The sequence below is a fragment of the Garra rufa genome, chromosome 25 (genome assembly GCF_049309525.1).
Source record: "Garra rufa chromosome 25, GarRuf1.0, whole genome shotgun sequence".
Taxonomy (NCBI): domain Eukaryota; kingdom Metazoa; phylum Chordata; class Actinopteri; order Cypriniformes; family Cyprinidae; genus Garra; species Garra rufa.
Window position 1 is genome coordinate 14,330,204 of NC_133385.1, and position 19,951 is coordinate 14,350,154.

Below are 19,951 nucleotides of genomic sequence, written 5' to 3' on the forward strand. Positions count from 1 at the left end.
AATTTGGCTGACGTAACAGGTTTAGTGAATGTACCTGTCAGTGGGGTTCTCACTTTAGAGGGCGGCGAAAGAGCTGGCATTCAATTTGAACCTTTGTGCACATGTTATGCCAGCAGATTTACTCTTCTTTGAAGGGCAAGAATATTAAAATTGTACTTTAGGAATGCAATGGAAGTCTGAAAGGTTTAATTATAATCATGATTTAACATTAAAGCTATTTTTTAGCTCAAACGTTAGCAAATGGCGCAAGTGTTCACTTCCCAGGGAACGAATGACCTTGTCACATAGGTTGCTTCTGGTCTCCTTTAAGTTTTTGAATAAATATTTAACATTGTTAAATATTTAACAATTAAAAATCAGGTATAAGTATTAAGCATTTATTACATTAAATCATTTAATATAAATATTTAATCTAATTCTATTATGCTTTCAGCCAACATTATGAGTAATGCCTTACTCTCAGCAATTTTAAACTTATTTTATCAAACCTATTCTGCAGATTTTCCCCCTAAAACTATAGTGTCGCATAGGCATATGCGTAAGGGCCTGGTGTGGAGTACAGATGGTCATGTGGTGAAGGGAGTTTGGTGTAAGACTAGTGTGAGAGTGACAGCACCGTCCTCTATGAGCAGATCAACATATGGAGCTTCCATTATCCCCCACTGCTCAGCATGAGGATCCTCCCAGCATCCCATTGGTCAGCCTTAATCCACCGAGTCACGCAGTCGTGACAACCTTTCAGAGCCAAAATGAGGGCCGAAGGTTAAGCCGATGCTGTGATTTTATTTTTTATTGTCATACAGATTAACATGACAACTTCAGTTTACATTTCTGGAGTTAAAGTTGGATTGTGTCATTTATTCAACACTAAAATACTTTCACCTGTCCCAGTTTAATATGTAGGCTAGATTTACTCCCCTCAGAAGTGAAAACACTTAGTATTTTCAAAACATTCCTTTGTTTGTTTGAGAACTCTGACCAGCCTGACATAGCAACACTGACTTAACCAATGGTGTGAGTTTGGGTGGGGCTATATGCTTTTTTTGACCAATGAGAGATAAAGGAGGGTTAAGGAAACTATTTCAATAAAAAACATGAAACTTTTGAGATTACATTTGGTGAAAAAAGTAGTATAGTGGTGCAAAAATTACCCATTTTACTTCAATGTTTGAGACACTTTGAATGACTAGATAAGTAAAAAGTCTACTACTTAATTTATAAGGTTGGCTAGCCTTGAAAACCTTCTTGGAAATGTCTTCAAATTCAACCCCTGTAAACCGCTTTAGTTTATCGATATAGTCACAGATATTCAGAATGATGCCTTTTGGCTGTTATGTTACGATTTGCACTGTTTCTATAATTGTTTCAGTTTTAAGATAAGTTTTAACACTTTTTTTTAAGATACAAATAGTCCAACTTTCAAAAAATGATACGTTAGCATTTCTGCTAAATATGGTTATTTAGCCTTTTGTTTATGTCTTGATTATTGTCAACAATTATTTGATGTCCAATAACGACGTCAACTAACTCGATTTTCATTCTCAACCAAAATGCAACGTCTCTCTGATCATGTTTTTTTGGTTTTATTGTACAATTTTCGTAAGGGTTAGCACTGGAAATTTAAGGTTGAGTGCAATGCATCATGAGAAACCAGTACCTATAGCCTAAGTGCAGTTTACTTCCCATTTTGGCTATTTTGTGGATCAGTTACATGTTTTATGTGTTGCATTTTTAAGACAACAACTTTCAAAAAATTATATGTTAGCATTTCTGCTAAGTATGGTTATTTAGCCTTTTGTTTATGTCTTGATTTTTGCAGTGCGATCAAATAGTGAGTCCATACAGAGATGTTAGCAGCTTAATAGCTTGTTACGAAAATTAACCATGGTGTTACTGTAGTAAAATTGTAGTAACCATGTTTTTTAGTGTATTGATTACCATTTACCACAGTTTTACTACAAATATCATTGTTAAACTATGGTTAGTGTAGCAAAACCATGATTAATTTGTGGTTGCATGGTGTAACTATAGTAAATATGTTGTTTTGGTTTTATTTGTAGTAAAACTGGTTAATTTTTGTAAGGGTAAGCACTGGAAAATATGGTTGAGAGCAATGCATCATGGGAAACCAGTACCTATAGCCTAAGTGCAGTATACTTCCCATTTTGGCTAATTTTGTGGATCAATTACGTGTTTTTATGAGTGTCGCATTTTTAAGATTACAAATTACAAATAGTCCAACTTTAAAAAAATGATATGTTAGCATTTCTGCTAAGTATGGTTATTTAGCTGTTTGATTTTTGTGTCTGATTTTTGCAGTTCAATCAAATAGTGAGTCCATACAGAGATGTTAGCAGCTTGATAGCTTGTTACGAAAATTAACTATGGTGTTACTGTAGTAAAATAGTAGTAACCATGTTTTTTGGTGTATTGATTACCATTTATGCCCCCCTACAAACATTTCGACAACATATTGAGATAATAATCTTCAAACAAGCCTAATTATTCAGGAATAATGCCAAACAATTGGCAAATTTTCACCGAAAAAAGAAGGAATGTCCATTGTCTATTATCTTGTATATGAAGATAACATTGTCTATCAATAGTGTTTAAACAAAGCAGCTTTCTCTTGGCAAATGTGGGAAAATTCCCATGACTAACTGAACCCGATGTATAATCTGCGTGAGGTAATCATTTGTCCTCATGCCAAATTCCCGATCGCATGGGTTCCTATTGAAATGACTGGATTTCGCCGGTGAAAATTCGCCAAACAGTAACTGTGACTGCACTTTATTAGCTAGTTGACAAGCAACCCAACATGAAATCTGGCAAAGAGTTGAGCCAAAAATGAAATCATCTACAAAAAGCTGTGAAAGTGGCAAACCCCTCTACAAGACATCATGTTCTGACCTGCAAGAAGCTAAAATGTCTCTGTTAAGATAGCATATCAGAACCAACTCCGAAAGCAATGTAAAGAATATGAAAAAGCGAGTCATGAATATAGGCTGATGGTGATAGCAGAGGGAGGTGGGCACAGGATTATGTATCAGAGCAAGGTCAGGAGAGAAGCTATCGATCTGTCGGGCTACTGCTGACTCAGTTGTTCTCAACCGACTGGTGTGCGGGATAGAAAGTGCTCGCTCATTCTGGCTCCCTGATGCTCGCAGACAGTCTTTACTCTCATACACGCAGCTTCTGCACACACATCAATATCACTTATCCAGACGGGGGAAGGTTTTGCACTGTCACCTCTGGTGCCTTGAAAAATTCAGTCCGATAGCAGATTTGTAGATTGTCTTTATTATTACTTGGTAAGCTGAAGTCTTTAAATTTGGCTTTCTGTTGTAACTAATAAATTAAGAAGCAGATTAATCAAAAAATGAATTCTACCAGTACCACAAAGCTTCTGTCTCAACTACAGAGGCAATACATTTGGGGCACATTAAACACAACTAACTCTTACTCCAATTTCTACACTTGCTTGGTCTTGCTTAATTGTTTCTCTGAGGCTTTAGTCTGTCCGAAGACCAACCCATCTCTGTCGTACAGTACCTTTGGGAGTCACGAGTCAGTTCCCCTAACTGCCTTACTAAGCAAGAGTGGATTGATGTAAAACCGAGCGTGAAACCCAGCCGCATGAATCTCAGCCATCGAGTGCTCCATTAGCTAATTTGAGAACATTCTTAATTGATGGTCTCCTGAAGTACCAGCTGGCTAAAATTGACTGTATGCCATTATTCAGGTCTGTCTCAATTCACAAAATCACTAGGTTTAATTACACTAAAACTTTTCATCAGCATGTGCATATGGAACCACATCCAGGACTCCAGCTAAATGTAATTCTTGTGGTTTTGCTTGGCTGTTTTTTTGTTATAAAGAAGGATTCCGGAAAAAGGATGTCAGCACATGGCTTACATCCATAAAAATCAATATACAGCAAGAAAATCCGACTTGTATCCTCTCAGATTGTTCATGCCAAGTGCTAGCATAATGCTAACTAGATACTACTACATTGTATACGGCCTGCTATGTTTCATAACGTGAAACAGTGCAAATTAGGCAGCGGTAAATGTTTCGAACAGTAGTAAACTACACTTTCATCCCACTACCTCAAGTGAGTACTTTAATACTCACGTAATCTCTTTAGTAACCATGATTTTTTTGGTATTATTTGTAGTAAAACTATAGTCAATAAAGAGATATTACCAGCTTAATAGCTTGTTACGAAAATTAACCATGGTTTTATTGTAGTAAAAGTGAAGTAACCATGGTTTTTGGGCATACTGATTACCATTTACCACAGTTTTTCTACAAATGCCATGGCTACCTACCTCAAGTGAGTACTTTAGTACTCACGTAATCTCTTTAGTAACCATGGTTTTTTGGTTTTATTTGTAGTAAAACTATGGTTAATTTTCATAAGGGTTAGCACTGAAAATTTAAGGTTGAGTGCAATGCATCTTGGGATCCAGTGCTTATAGCCTAAGTGCAGTATACTTTCCATTTTAGCTAATTTTGTAGATCAATTAAGTGTTTTTATGAGTGTTAAATTTTTAAGACGACAAATTACAAATAGTGCAACTTTCAAAACATATGTTAGCATGTATGCTAAATAAGGTAATTTAGCCTTTTGTTTATGTCTTGATATTTGCAATTTGATCAAATAGTGAGTCAATAAAGAGATGTTACCAGCTTAATTGCTTGTTACGAAAATTAACCATGGCTCTATTGTAGTAAAAGTGTAGTAACCATGGTTTTTGGGCATACTGATTACCATTTACCACAGCTTTTCTACAAAAACCATGGTTAAACAATGGTTAGTGTAACAAAACCATGGTTAATTTATGTTTTTTTTTTGTAGTAAAAACATTGTTAATTTAATAAGGGTTAGCAATGGAAATGTAAGGTTAAGTGCAATGCATCATGGGACACCAGTACCTATAGCCTAAGTGAAGTATACTTCCCATTTTGGCTAATTAAGTGGATCATTCAGGTGTTCACTGCAGATATACTATGGTAGTATGCTATTCTAAACACTAAAACGGTGACTTACCCAGCATTCCCTTCTCAGCGTGGGACAAACACATGTCTTTCTCTGCACTGGGTAGCACCAAGGCCACTACAAAGCACTCCACGCTGTCTGCCATTAGCGCCAGACCCAACACCACAAACAGGGTCCACTGGAACTTCCCATGTCCACAGTCCTCCATGATGTCCTCGTATTGTTCAGCAAGCTCCTCCTGTTCTGACACGGTGTCCGCAGCGGTCCTCGCTTTCGCTCTCGCCGCCCTCCGGGCAGCCTTGACCTCATCTGGATGAGGAATGCCCTGGTACTCCCCTTCATACATTTGATCATCTTCATCATGTCCCTCAGTGGCGTCGCTGGCGGCGTCTTCCTCCTGGGGAGGGTAGTCAGTCTGATAACCATAGCCGTCCTGTCCTCCCTGTCCATATGTCCCATAGCTGTCTCCGTCTCCCTGGTGGTAAATGTTGTTGTGGTAGGGGTCCGCCATGGTTTCAGAGATGTTCTTACCTACACTGCACGTCGGAGCCTATATAGGCATAATCCGTGGCTGTTTTGGTTTGTGTCAGTGTTCTTTTGATCTGCTTGAGTGTTCACAGCTAAAGAAATCTTGAGAGGTCCTTGAGGCTCCAATCAAATGGGTCCCTTGAGTTTGACTGTAAGGATGGCGGTTGATCACTTCTAATCACCTTTGATTTTCGGAGCTTTCATTGGGCCACATGCTGAGCCTGCAAATGGAAATCAACACCGAGATAAATACACAAAACATTGGATGAATGCTTTAACATCAAGCATAAAGGAAGAATAAATTACCCCATGATTTACTTACCTTCAAGCCATCATAGGTGTATATGACTTGTGACTTATGGCTTTTTTTAAACCCCTTAGAGCCGTTTGGAGTACTTTTTTATGATGGATGGATGCACTTTATTGGGCTTCATAATTTCAATACCCATTCACTGCCATTATAAAGCTTGGAAGAGCCAGGACATTTTTTAATATAACTCCGATTGTATTTGTTTCAAAGTCATATACACCTGGGATGGCTTGAGGGTGAGTAAATCATGGGGTAATTTTCATTTTTGGGTGATTTGGAGTATAAAAGAAAAATAGTCATTTAAATCTACAATGTTGTTAGGGTATATTGGCACTCAGGTAAATACAGTAAATTAATTTAGATTAAAAAATATTTTTATTTAATATAAAGGGCTATATTGACTGCAAAAACTAAATACATCGACTGCAGATGCCATGGATAGACAGACAGACAGATAAATAAAATATAGCTGCAAGCAGTGATTACCAGGGTTCAAGTGCTTTAAGGCATTTGACTGTTATAGCGCTAGCTGTGGTCCGAGCTGTGGCCTCCTTAAAACTTTGCATGCTTGTTTAGAATCACTTGTCGCATGTGCTCACCAGGCTTTGTGAAGTTTTGAGTTTTCCTTTAGGCTTTATAGGATTTTGAGTAAATTCAGACATGCCCTTTTTCTAAACGACCCTGTTATAGCTTCCCAAAGGGTACATTCCAACATTTTTTTTTTTTGTGATAATTATTGACCTAGAAAGTCCAGAGAATTGTACTGCAGTGTTTTTTTTTTCAGATTGAGCAAAAAACCTAGGGCTAGTTCACAAAAGTAGGGTTTTTTACATCTTCTCAATCATTTAACAAACGATTTGATTAACAGCAGTGGTTCTAGAGGCAAGGTTGTTATGAATAAGGAGTTATGTCATATGATACAAATATCACGTGTATGTTCAAAAAAGCTTCCTTTCAAATTTCTCACAGACCTTTGGGGCAGTGAGTCAAACAGACCCACCTAGTTATGTTCCGATCGGCTTCTGTTAACCATGTCTAATAAGCTTTTTTGAGATACACAAATATCCTTATAGACACTTGTGGCACTTTGGACCAAGACTGTGCACAACGATTTTCACATTGATAGGACAAATGGTTGCGTGGGTAAAGCCATTTTTATGCTTTTTTCCTTTTTATAGCACCACCAAGTGGCTCCTGCAATCTCAGATTGAGCTCTTTCATAAGTGTCCTGAGTTTCTTTCGTAAGTGTCCTGATTTCTCATTCCGTTCAGGAGTTATAGGCATTTTACTAAAAGTGGCCCTGTCCCTTTTGAACGTTTTGGAGTCTCTTTGCGACGGTGAGTCGAAAGTTAGACTATTTTTTGATAATTATTGATATTCTCTCGCCAGAGAATCTTTTCTGCACTGGTTTGGTTCCGATCGGGCAAAAAACGTAGGACTAGTTCGCAAAAGTAGGTTTTGCAAAAAATCCAAAATACTTGAAAATTTCTCCAGGTTCACAATCGAATATGAGGCGTATTCCAATTCCAATCCAAAGGATTCCAATGACATACTACGACTGACGGTTTAGAAGTAATGAGAAATGTTGTACTTTTGATCCCTGTAGTGTCCCCGTCAGTTCCGATTGGGTTGAGACTACCATCCCTATGAGTTTCAAGTCTCTACGACTTATGGTTTGGTCTGCACAATCAGGTTTTTTGTAGTAAAAATGCATGTTTAATTTGTTGCAAGTTTTTCCTGAACTAAATAAGCATATAATTAAACACATTAAACAGTCATTAAATTAAACAGTCCATTAAAATATGCAAGCAACTGTCTCTGTAAGAACAATAAATTGAACATGCATTCCTTAACAAAAACCAGCCCTTTTTACTTGTCAAGCATGTCACAACATGCTTCATCAATGTTCCTTCCTTTGTTTCACACTTTTTTTAAATAGGCTTTGTAAAGCTGTGACTAAATGAACTCACAAACAAAACCCAGGCCTGTCACAAGATGCAGAGACCTCTTCTCATTTATTCAACAGCCGTTTGGGTCTCTGCTAATGCAGCAAATGAGATCGGTCTCACTCGACACAATTCTTGCTGTCTTTCTGCCTCAAGCGAGGTTTTACGGATTTATTCCCATGTCTTATTCCCACCGGTCCGTATATTCACATCGCCAGCAGACAGACACACTGTGAATTACAATGTAGAAGAGCACTCTACTCCCCCATACATATGTGAATACCGTCCATCCTATCTGTTACTACCTATAAGACCTGTGGACTCATTACGGGAAATGGCGCTCATGAATTAGGTGTGCGGGTTATTAGTTTAGTTAAACAAGAACCCTAATTTGAATTTCTTTGGTTGGAGCGAGAGGGCACAAGTGGGATCATCCTTTGAATTGCTAATTTGAATAATCGCATAATGAACGGCGAGGTCATACACATGAGCCTGTTCCAGATTAATTAGCGCTGATGAAGAAGACATGAAGATGATGTACGTATAGTAAGACTCATTCACTTCAGATTTGTCTAAATTAATTATATTTATGGGATTTTTATGGCTTTAATTAGACAGAACAGCAGAGAGGAGAAAGAGAGCGGGAAAGTAATTTGCTAATCAAGGTGGTCTAAAATAACAGGAAAGAGCTAGCCGTTAGCATTTCCATTCATGAGTCCTAAAACCTTCACTGGCGACTATCCTGAGCTGTTATGTCAAAGGTAAAAAGTGTTTCATGCCTTTAAGTGTGTCATTAGCAAAACATTATTGTAATTTAATGACTTATACCTCATAAAAATCACTTAAAATTGCTTTGTGATTTTGTGCTAACTGTGTAAATACAACAACTAATGACTTCCCTTATGAAAATTAACCATGGTTTTACTATAGGATTTAGGATATAGGTTTTACTACAAGAACCATGGTTTTACTATGCTTTTTTTTTTTTTTGTATTAAAACCATAGTAACCACAGAATTAACCATGGTTTTACTACAAGAACCATGGTTTTACTATGTTTTTTTGTAGTAAAACCATAGTAACCACAGAATTAACCATGGTAACCATAGCATTTTCAGTAAAATCACAGTAACTACAAATTTAATTATGGTTTTACTACAAGAACCATGATTTTACTATGTTTTTTGTACTACAACCGTAGTAACTACAGAATTAACCATGGTTTTACTACAATAACCATGGTTTAACTATGTTTTTGTAGTAAAATCACAGTAACTACAAAAGTAACCATAGTTTTACAACAGTATTGGCAGTGAAGTCATAGTGACTACAAAATGAACCATGGTTTTCCAACAGTAACCACGGTTTAACTATTGTTTTTGTAGTAAAACCATAGTAACCACAGAATTAACCATGGTTTTACTACAATAACCATGGTTTAACTATGTTTTTGTAGTAAAATCTCAGTAACTACAAAAGTAACCATAGTTTTACAACAGTATTGGCAGTGAAGTCATAGTGACTACAAAATGAACCATGGTTTTCCAACAGTAACCACGGTTTAACTATTGTTTTTGTAGTAAAACCATAGTAACCACAGAATTAACCATGGTTTTACTACAATAACCATGGTTTAACTATGTTTTTGTAGTAAAATCTCAGTAACTACAAAAGTAACCATAGTTTTACAACAGTATTGGCAGTGAAGTCATAGTGACTACAAAATGAACCATGGTTTTCCAACAGTAACCACGGTTTAACTATTGTTTTTGTAGTAAAACCATAGTAACCACAGAATTAACCATGGTTTTACTACAAGAACCATGGTTTAACTATCGTTTTTGTAGTAAAACCATAGTAACCACAGAATTAACCATGGTAACCATAGCATTTTCAGTAAAATCACAGTAACTACAAATTTAATTATGGTTTTACTACAAGAACCATGATTTTACTATGTTTTTTGTACTACAACCGTAGTAACTACAGAATTAACCATGGTTTTACTACAATAACCATGGTTTAACTATGTTTTTGTAGTAAAATCACAGTAACTACAAAAGTAACCATAGTTTTACAACAGTATTGGCAGTGAAGTCATAGTGACTACAAAATGAACCATGGTTTTCCAACAGTAACCACGGTTTAACTATTGTTTTTGTAGTAAAACCATAGTAACCACAGAATAAACCATGGTTTTACTATTTGATTTGTAGTAAAACCATAGTAACCACAAAAATAGCATGATTTTATCATAGAATTTGCAGTAAAACCACTGTAACTACAAAATTAACTATGGTATTACAACAAGAACCATGGTTTTACTATAGCATTTGCAGGAAAACCATAGTTTAACCATTGTAATCACAAAATTCACCATATAATTTGCAGTAAAACCATGGTAGTTACAAAATTAACCATGGTTTTACTACAAGAACCATGGTTTCACTATCGTTTTTGTAGTAAAACCATGGTAGTTACAAAATTACCATGGTTTATCATAGAATTTGCAGTAAAACCATGGTAACAACAGAATTAACCATGGTTTTACTACAATAACCGTGGTTTAACTACAGTATTGACAGTGAAACCATAGTAACAATGAAATAAATCACACATCTAGCTTAACTGTGTTTTCTAATAAAACAACATAACACAAAATTAAATATGGTTGTACTGTTATATGTGTGCTGACACGTTTATACCCTGGAAGAAATAATTTAGGATGATTTTGTAAAAAAAGATTAGCTGATTAGCCAGCCAACATGTCGCTAACCCATGTAAACATTTTTCATTTGGTTAGCTGTAGTTTTGCATACTGTTTATATTAACCTGCAAGTCAAGCGGCTAGCTGACTAGCAAGCCATCTAAGTATGCAGCTAGCCTACATAGCTACAAATTAGCATGCTGTTAGCTGATTAGCCTGTTAGAATAGTTACCAGTGCTACAAAAGGATAGCTGGAAATGTTATTTTGATTATCTGTGAGGCGATATTATAAAATGTCATATGTTTTTGAACAGGTATTACCCATGGCTACATCTTGGAGGGAGAATTTTACACAGCAACAGGTGCTAACTGCATTACCTGTTTACCTCTGAATAACAGCTCTAACATGCAGGTAGGCTTTATATTATTGCTGTATTCACACATTTTACAGTGCAAATATTACAAACCTGCTAAGTTTAACTGTGTATAAGACTGAAATCGTCATGATGGGAGATACACAAGCAAAGGGTTAAAAGTAGAACACATTCAGTCCGTGCGAATATTCTTTAGGGTCATCAACAATACAGAGAGTGAGATTTCCCTCAGGAACTGATCCAAACAAGACCTATTAGAAAACTGTTGTTGGGGCAAAAATCAATTTGCAATCATTTGAGGCAGCACACTCCCCTCCAAATTCCCATGTCTTGTTAAACATTACTTCCCATCTGTGCATTATATGAGAGGGGCGATTCTGGCACGGCGTTGGGCGAAACTGCTAGAGCTCATTAAATGGCTTTTTATTCAAGATTGATTCACTTTGGTTTTTCGTGTCCTGTGTGGATAACAGTGAATTTGTTTATTGTCCAGAAGAGCACTGCGCTGAGGTAAATGTGCAGTTTGGCATTTTCTCAGCCTGCCGGCATCTGCGACAAAGTGGCTCATTCCCTGTTGACAAAGACAAGTGAAGGTCAGAGTTTCCAGATGGGCTTTTCTCAAAAAGAATCAGTTGCAGGTTCATCTGATACCTTTTCCATCGAGCCTTCAGGAGACACTTGGCTCTTTGCAAATTGAAACAAGAGAACGTTTCTAGCTGTACTTTCCGAGCAATAGTTACTATGACAATGCCAATAGTTTCTATGACAATCAGGCAGACTTGATAGTTAAGGCAATGACTGTTTTGTTATTCAGGCTAAATATAAATGTTTAAAACAGTGTTCTTGAAGAAACGTCTAATCAATGCTTGTTTGCACTGCATGAACACAGTGCTTTAAACCTATTGCAAAATCACACATATCAATAATTTTGCCATTTGTAATAGCCCCAAGTGAGTAAATTCTTACACAGAATTTAAATTTAATAAATTTAAATTAGAAGGTGTCTGTTTTTCACAAATACAGTGAAACATCTACCAGGTTAAAAAGGTTAACATCTACCAAATTAAAAAGGTAATAATGAAATAATAATAAAAAAAAAATGTGATGAATTTAATTAAATTTAATAAAACATAAATTAAATATAAAATGAATTTGTCATTAATTTAATAAAACACATAAAATAACAAATGAAATATAAATAAATTATCTTTAATTTAATAAAACAAACAAAATACATAAATTGTATTCAATTTAATAAAACACACAAAAAATGATTAAAAATTAAAATAAATTCTTTAATTTAATAAATAAAATAAAATAAATTGTAATGTAATAAAACATAAATAAAATAAACAAATTGTATTTAATTTAATTTAATAAAACATAAATTAAATATAAAATTAATTGTCTTTAATAAAACAAATCAAATAAATTAAATAAAAAATAAAATGACAAATTTAAATAAATTGCCTTTAATTTAATAAAATAAATAGAATAAAATAAATAAAATAAAAAATAAATAAATCGTATTTAATTTAATAAAACACAAATACAATAAATAAATTGTATGCAATTTAATAAAACATAATTAAAATAAAATAAAATAAAATAAATAAAAAACCAAATAAAAATGTAAAAAATAAAACATATTATACTTAAACCAATAAAATGAAGTAAGAACATTTTTAATTTAATTTAATAAAATATTAGTAAAATAAATTGCATTTGATTTAATTAAATTTAATAAAACATCAATTAAAAATAAAAACAATTGTCTTTGATTTAATAAAATAAAATCAATAAACTTCAATTTAATAAAACATAAATAAATGAAAATTAAATTAATAAAATTAAAAATTAAAATAAATTGTCTTTTGAACAAATATAAGAGAAGATTTTTTCAATTGTATTTAATTTAACAAAACATATAAAATAAAATAAAATAAAATAAAAGCCTAAATTGATAGTTTGTCATTTTTTTTATGTGTGAACTATTAATTTAAGGGTGAAGTGTCAATTTCTAAATATATACATACAGATTATTAGAGTAAATTTTACAAGAAAATACTATTTTAGTCTTTGTTTCTTTAGAAAGATATATATATATATTTCAAATGTATTGTTTAATTTGATGTGTTATTTGCTGTTTCTTTGAAAATTTAGTTGCAATTTGGGCCACTTTGTAGCACACACTGAGAAAATGGTATAGAAAATACCTCTTTTTTTCCTGTGTGCTACAAGTGATCCAAAAATAACTACATATACCGACTACATACAGAAAGATCGCAGCTGCTAACTCAAAAATAGCATTGCACCTCGTGCCATCTCGGGTGAGTGATGTGTGTATAGCAAAAGAGCTTTTTTGTGCATGGCAAGGCCTTGAGAACTTTCCCTGAGAGAGAACACACTGCAGCAAGAAGACAGCCATGGTAAAAGACACTTCCAGTGCACTGCGCCGCACCCACGTCAAGCCAAATATACAACACATGCGTCAAACCATAGAAGCCTGGCCATGAAAGATTCAGTAGGCTAACACTCTGTCACGTGGAGCCCGTCCTTCATTATCCATGGGGATAACAAGATTCTAGTTAGTTGCTGGATTCAGCTGGTGATATTCACAGCTTGAGCACGGAGATGGCAAACTGTCCAGTGGGCAAGCGTGGAACTGTAATTAGGTCTATCCTCAAATATTTGGAGGATGACAGATTACCTGTTAGTAAGGGGTAGAATGAAGGTCTCCCAATAGGAAAAGTATCAGAGAGGTTTGTGGTTTGGGATTATGAAGCATTGTGGGTAATAATGTGGATGGCAGTGATATTTTAGGTTCAACCAGAAGCATTCCACAATAAAGCAGACCTATATTACAAAGAAGTGTAAAAACGTGTTGACATATTACAAAATACTACAAAATACAGTCAAGGCCGAAATTATTCATACCCCTGGCAAATTCTGACTTAAAGTTACTTTTATTCAACCCGAGAGTTTTTTTTTTTTTTTTTTTGACCGGAAATGACACAGGCTTCTCCCAAAAGATAATAAGATGATGTGTAAAATTATTCATACTCATACAGTCTATGGGAAAATCCAAAGTTCTATACCATTCCAAATAGTCCAAGCTGTTCTAAAGCATCCTAATTACCCTGATTCATTGGGAACAGCTGTTTTTATACAACTCAACAGGTGAAAAACAGAAGCTCTCTGCTGTTGGTTGGTTCTGAGATCCATATTTTCACACTGAGGACAATTGAGAAATTCAAACACAACCATGCAAGTATCTTCTGTTGCTTCCGAAGGGCAGTAATAAATAGAAAAAAAAAAAAAAAAAAAAAGATATTTCAACAGAATAGGAAAAATTTGGACATATTCATCGTGTTCAAAAGTTTTCACCCCACGGCTCTTAATGGATTGTGTTTCCTTCTGGAGCAATCAGTGAACCTTTTTTAATAGTTGTGTTTGGATCCCTCAATTGTCCTCAGTGTGAAAATATGGATCTCAGAATCATACAGTCACTGCTGGAAAGGGTTCACATATGCAAAAGATGTTGGAAAACTGAAGAATCTGCAGCAACTGGAGGATTTTCCTGAAGATCAGTGCTCAGTTTAACTGTTCAGAACAAACAAGGGACATGAACAACCATCACAAAACAAAAAAACAGTCGTAAATCATCCAGGTAACCACACACAGTATTAAGAACCAAGGGTTCCCAAACTTTTGAAGGAGGTTATTTTAATAATTTAATCTATTTTTGTGTCTTGTGGACTGTAAACATCTTATATGTAAAATATCTTACTCAGGACAGTACTAAATAAAAAAAACAACATTTTGTATGATCTCTCTTATTTAAATTATTCACATTTTCACAGATTCTGCAATGGGTTCCTAAACTTTCGCATACCACTGTATGTAAAAAACAGTTAAATTGCTTTAAATTGCTACTGTTTTCTTGGACAGAGAAATGTTAATTCTGTCTGCCTCTTGAACACCATATTCTTGACATTATGCATAAAATGCCCTTTACGGAATATTCCAGGATGGCAGAACAAAGCAAAAGATCCCGGAAAAGTCTGAAAAAAGATCAGAAGAAATAAACAAAATAATAGGGAGGCTGCTGTGAAAGAGCTGATGCGATATCTCTCCTTCTCATCATATTTTATAGCTCATTATCGCAGACGTGGCACAGTGTGAGAAATGACAGGCTCTTCAAACGGCCCTCATATCACACTCCTTCCCCAAAATGGAAGAAAATGTCACCAAAAATGGCAAGATTGTGGATGGTTAGGTGTGTGTGTGCAGCTATCAGGGACAGGAGCTAAAATGAAAGCCTATTACATCTCAGTATTCAACATATATCTGAACATTACGGCCCTGGGTATTTACTATTGTTACGGTGCGGTGCTGGATGAGACGAGACGAGACACGATATAACAAATACAAAGTCTTTTAATATAATCCAAGGAACTGACAGATCAGGAACACGAAGAACTTCCACACACCAAACGTAAAACATGAGCAAAGACCGACAGTAAACTCAACTCAAAGACAGACTTATAAAGGGTGGCTAATTACAAAGACAGGTGAAACAGATAACAAGGACTAAACCAAAGCAGACAGATTAGCAGGGGGAGACAATGGGAGAAACCAAATACATGACATGACTATGACAACTATCCTACCCATTTGAAGTAATGAGAATGTTCTGGGACAGTCTACCTACACTGTAAAAAGTGAAGAGTTGGATCAACTTAAAAAAATTACTTCAATTGGTAACACCTAAAAATTTTAAGTTGATTGAACTAAGATTATCTAAGTGTGGTCGATCACACTTAAATAATCTTAGTTCAATCAACTTAAATTTTTTAGGTGTTACCAATTGAAGTAATTTTTTTAAGTTGATCCAACTCTTCACTTTTTACAGTGTATTTCATAACTGTATATTATACCATCCATTCAATGTGTCCTACAATCTCCTATGTATAGTGTTCCCAGCAGGCACACGTCATAAGACGTTGATATTTGATTACATTTTCGGTGACCAAAAATCATGTCACTGTTAATTTGATGTCCAGCTGACGTTGATATTTGTTTTCTCTGAACAGTTAAACTGAGCACTGATCTTCAGAAAGATCCTAATAAACTATCTTGGAACAAAAGGCGTTTGTGTTTGGCCAAACTGAACCAGGATTGCCAGGGCAAGAATCTTGACAACATTTGTGTCTGTTATCATTTTCAGTCAGGTAGGTGAAATATTAGGCTAAGATCTTAATTAATACTGCTCGTATGTATCTTTACCACCTATACTTTACCACCTAATTTTAGTTAGTCAAAATGAATAGTCAAATGATTGGAATTATTTACCATACACATTTAACTATCAAATCTGATGTTTACAAACTGTGAACAGGGAAGGCCTGCTTTACTCTGAAATTACTCCAGATTTACTCATATATTTATGTGTTTCATGAATGAGGCCAGATACTTGTTGTCCCTTTTTGATCAATCAAACAAAAAAACGCCACAGCATAACCACTACAAGCAGGAACACACTGGCGTTCCTGAATCAATTCCTGAATCTGTCAGCGTTTTTTTGAACCACCTGAATGAATGATTTAATCACTCATAAAGACAGAGTGAATCAATGAAATTAACGATTCAATGATTCGTCAGTGACTGAATCAGCATTTTTTAAAACAAATATTTAAAATGAATGAATCAGTGAATCACTAAATAGAGGGTTCGCACTTACATCATGATTTGTTACCTGGATGTGTTGCCATATTGGAGATACTCAGATGTAAACATCAGCATGTATCGCACGGTTAATGTACTACTGAATACGTTATTTGCTCATTTATGCTGTCTAAACAACAGAAAAACATGTGGAAGCTGCTAAATCATATAGAGAAGAACTTAGTAAGCAGGAAAGGGCACAGTATTTTTTGCAAGTTAATAAGTGGTAAAGATGCACACTAGCAGTATTAATTAGGATGTTAGCTTAATATTTCACCTAACTGACCGGAAATGATAAGAACAAACACAAATGTTGTCAAGATTCTTGCTCCGGAAATCCTGGTTTAGTTTGACCAACCACAAACGCCTATAGTTCCTCAGCCAGAATACTGCACTCTTCTCCCTGATTTGTTATAACTTTTGGCAGTCTATAGTACTCCAAATGTTTTTTTTCCAGTCTGACAGATTAGTACAGCCCAAAACATGACAGTAACTGATCATTTTCTGCAGAAATAATCAGCAAAATATGCAAGTTTTGTTCAGTTAAGTGGCATCGTTTACGTTCAACGCCGCCAATATGGCTAATTGATGACGTGTTGTAAAAACACACTATTGTGAAAGAGCGTATATGAGCGTCCTGTTTACGAATGATTGGAATTCATTACGATACACGTTTAACTATTAAATCTGATGTTTACGAAGCATTTGTGAATCCAGAGGAGAGTTTTTGTGAAGGTCTGATTTACATGCAAATTACTCCAAATTTCCTCATATTTACGCACTTCATGAATGAGGCCAGATACTTTTTGTCTCTTTTAGTTGATTCAAACAAACAATGCCGCAGCATAACTGCTACAAGCTGTAACTCACCAATGTCTATCAATTCCTGAATCTGTCAGTGTTTTTGAAAAACCTGAATGAATGATTCAATCACTCATAAAGACGAATCAGTTAAATTAATGATTCAAATTGATCAGCATTTAAAAAAAAAAAAAAAAAAAATTAAATGAATGAATCAGTGAATCACTTATCACCAACTCAACCTGGTTTCATGTTGAAAATGTGCCTGTGGGAACATTTTCACAAGATGCGAAATACGTACCACTAAAGTACATATGACCGCAGTTTCCAACAGAAAAGTCCACTAGAGGTGGTAAAACAGTGAGCACTTGTAATCATTTTTGTACAAAGTTATGTTTACAGCTCCATGTTTTGCTTTCTGGACGTAATAAGTTTGCCTGGTAGCTCAGCCAGCACGGATTTGGGTACAAATCCTGTGAAAAACATGACTCCCAATGAAAGAGCTGTAATGAAAGGGAGAGTTTCACCGGAACAAATGAACGTACAAATGGTATGGTACGTGTGCCGTTGGTTTTGTATGTGTTACCGCAGTTCTGATTTTAAATGTCCATTGAGTGGGGCTATAACTCTAATGCTCTGTGACGTTTTAAAAAAGCCGTACCATCTGCACTACACCTAAACCTACCGATAGTATGAACTAAAGCGAATGTGAGTTAAAAACGCAATCACGATTGCAAGCATGCCATTTTAGCTTGTTTTTCGATCTCTCATCTTTCAGCTCATGTTTTTTCACAGGATTCGTACCCAAGGATTCCACATCGTAAGTCAAATTCCGTACCGGGTTAGCTACCGAGCAAGCTTGTTACATCTGGAAAGTGAAACATGAAGCTGTAGTTCTAACTCTGTATGAAAAGTGCTCGCTGTTTTACTGCCTCTAGTAACTGTTGGAAACTGCAGTGATCTGTACTTATTGATACCAGTGTTGTTTTTGACAACCATCTTAGATTTAGTCTTAGTCTTAGTCTTTTGGACTAAAATGCTTCTTAGTTTTAGTCAAATTTTAGTCACTTCTATATGTGATAGTTTTAGTCCAATTTTAGTCGACGAAAAGTCAAAAATGTTTTAGTCTAGTTTTAGTCGACGAAAAGTCAAAAAGGTTTTAGTCTAGTTTTAGTCAAAAAAAGGGAAAAAGGTAGTCTTTTAACAAATTAATGTAGGTCAGTAAGTATTTTGCTGTTGGGTAGTGTCACTTATAAGTTCTGAAAATAGCAGATCTGTAGTTCAACACAATGTGAGCTTCCGGATCGACTATTTTCACCAATAATTACAATAATGAAGGTATGTTTTAGAATATAAAAGACAAACAAGGACGGAATGCTAAAACGGCTTGCCATACTAGTATAGCAAAGAGTATTTAATGCTAAAACGGCTTGCCATAGCGTCAGATACTTTTTAAGTTTTAATTGGCATGCACAATAAGCGGAAATGTCATGCATTTTAAACGTCTGACGGACCACCCACTAACATTTTCGTCTATTCTCGTCTCGTCAACGAAAACTCACACACGTCTCGTCATGTTTTAGTCATCAACGAGCCATTTTTATCTCGTCATCGTCTCGTTATCGTCATGAAAAAAAGTGGCGTCAACGAAATGATTTCGTCATCGTCATCGTTGACGAAAACAACACTGATTGATACGAATTTCGCGTCTCTCAAAAATTTTCCCACAGGTACATTTTCGACATGAGATCAGGTAGCACCAAGTCCTTGCGTAATGATGTAACATATAATAATTAGGTAATTTAAACTATTCATTTCACCCATAAATATGCATGTACATTTCTGTTGATCCAAGGCCTTGGAACTGGAAGTTCTTTTCTCTTCCCTCAGTTGCACATCCATATTTTTATGGACAATTAAGCAACTCGGCAACAATCAAATATACAGATTGGTCTCCCTCAGTAAATGAGGTTAATCATATTTGCTGATCATTGGAAATCTGTCCTGATAATATTCACACTTCTTACTCATTCAGATCAATTAGTAAGTGTCTTGTTCTGATGCAGTCCCAGAAACACACCAGCACTGGCTGGGATTTCTGTCTTGCTTTACACTATTTCTGTTGAATCACAGAGCTGCATGGCATCCCTAAACATTATACATGTATCTAGGCTATGAGCAGTCGATTCCTTTGGTATTGGATCTTTTCTAACACTGCAGGTTTGGACTTGAATCTGGGGCATGAAGTACTGAGGGTTCATTTTTCTTAAAGCACAACCTAAAATAAGCACTGAGGGCTAATATTTTGTTACGGAGAAGTTGCTGTAGTCTGTAGTTTGTTTAAACAAGGTGACCTTTCATCCCTGACCAGGTAGTTCAGTTAATCACCCAACTAAACCAGATTGGACCAGCTAATGACCAGCCATTTAATGCCAGCAGAGCTGGTTTTAGCTGGATAATTTCCTCAGGGATTTGACAACATACAGTGACAGATGTGAAAAAGTAATGCTGTATTTTCACAGATAAGTAGAAAAACTTGACAAACACCCACTGACAA

At 35.4% G+C, this 19,951-nt stretch overlaps 1 protein-coding gene across 1 annotated transcript in view; it reads right to left on the reverse strand.

The window, feature by feature from the left end:
- The window catches only part of sv2bb (synaptic vesicle glycoprotein 2Bb), a 42,253-nt gene that overhangs the window by 9,237 nt on the left and 13,065 nt on the right, over nt 1-19,951 (reverse strand). The window contains exon 2 of the mRNA XM_073831948.1: nt 5,054-5,751. Within this exon, the coding sequence (XP_073688049.1) occupies nt 5,054-5,513 (460 nt within the window). The 5' untranslated portion in view covers nt 5,514-5,751. The remainder of the gene's footprint in view (nt 1-5,053; nt 5,752-19,951) is intronic.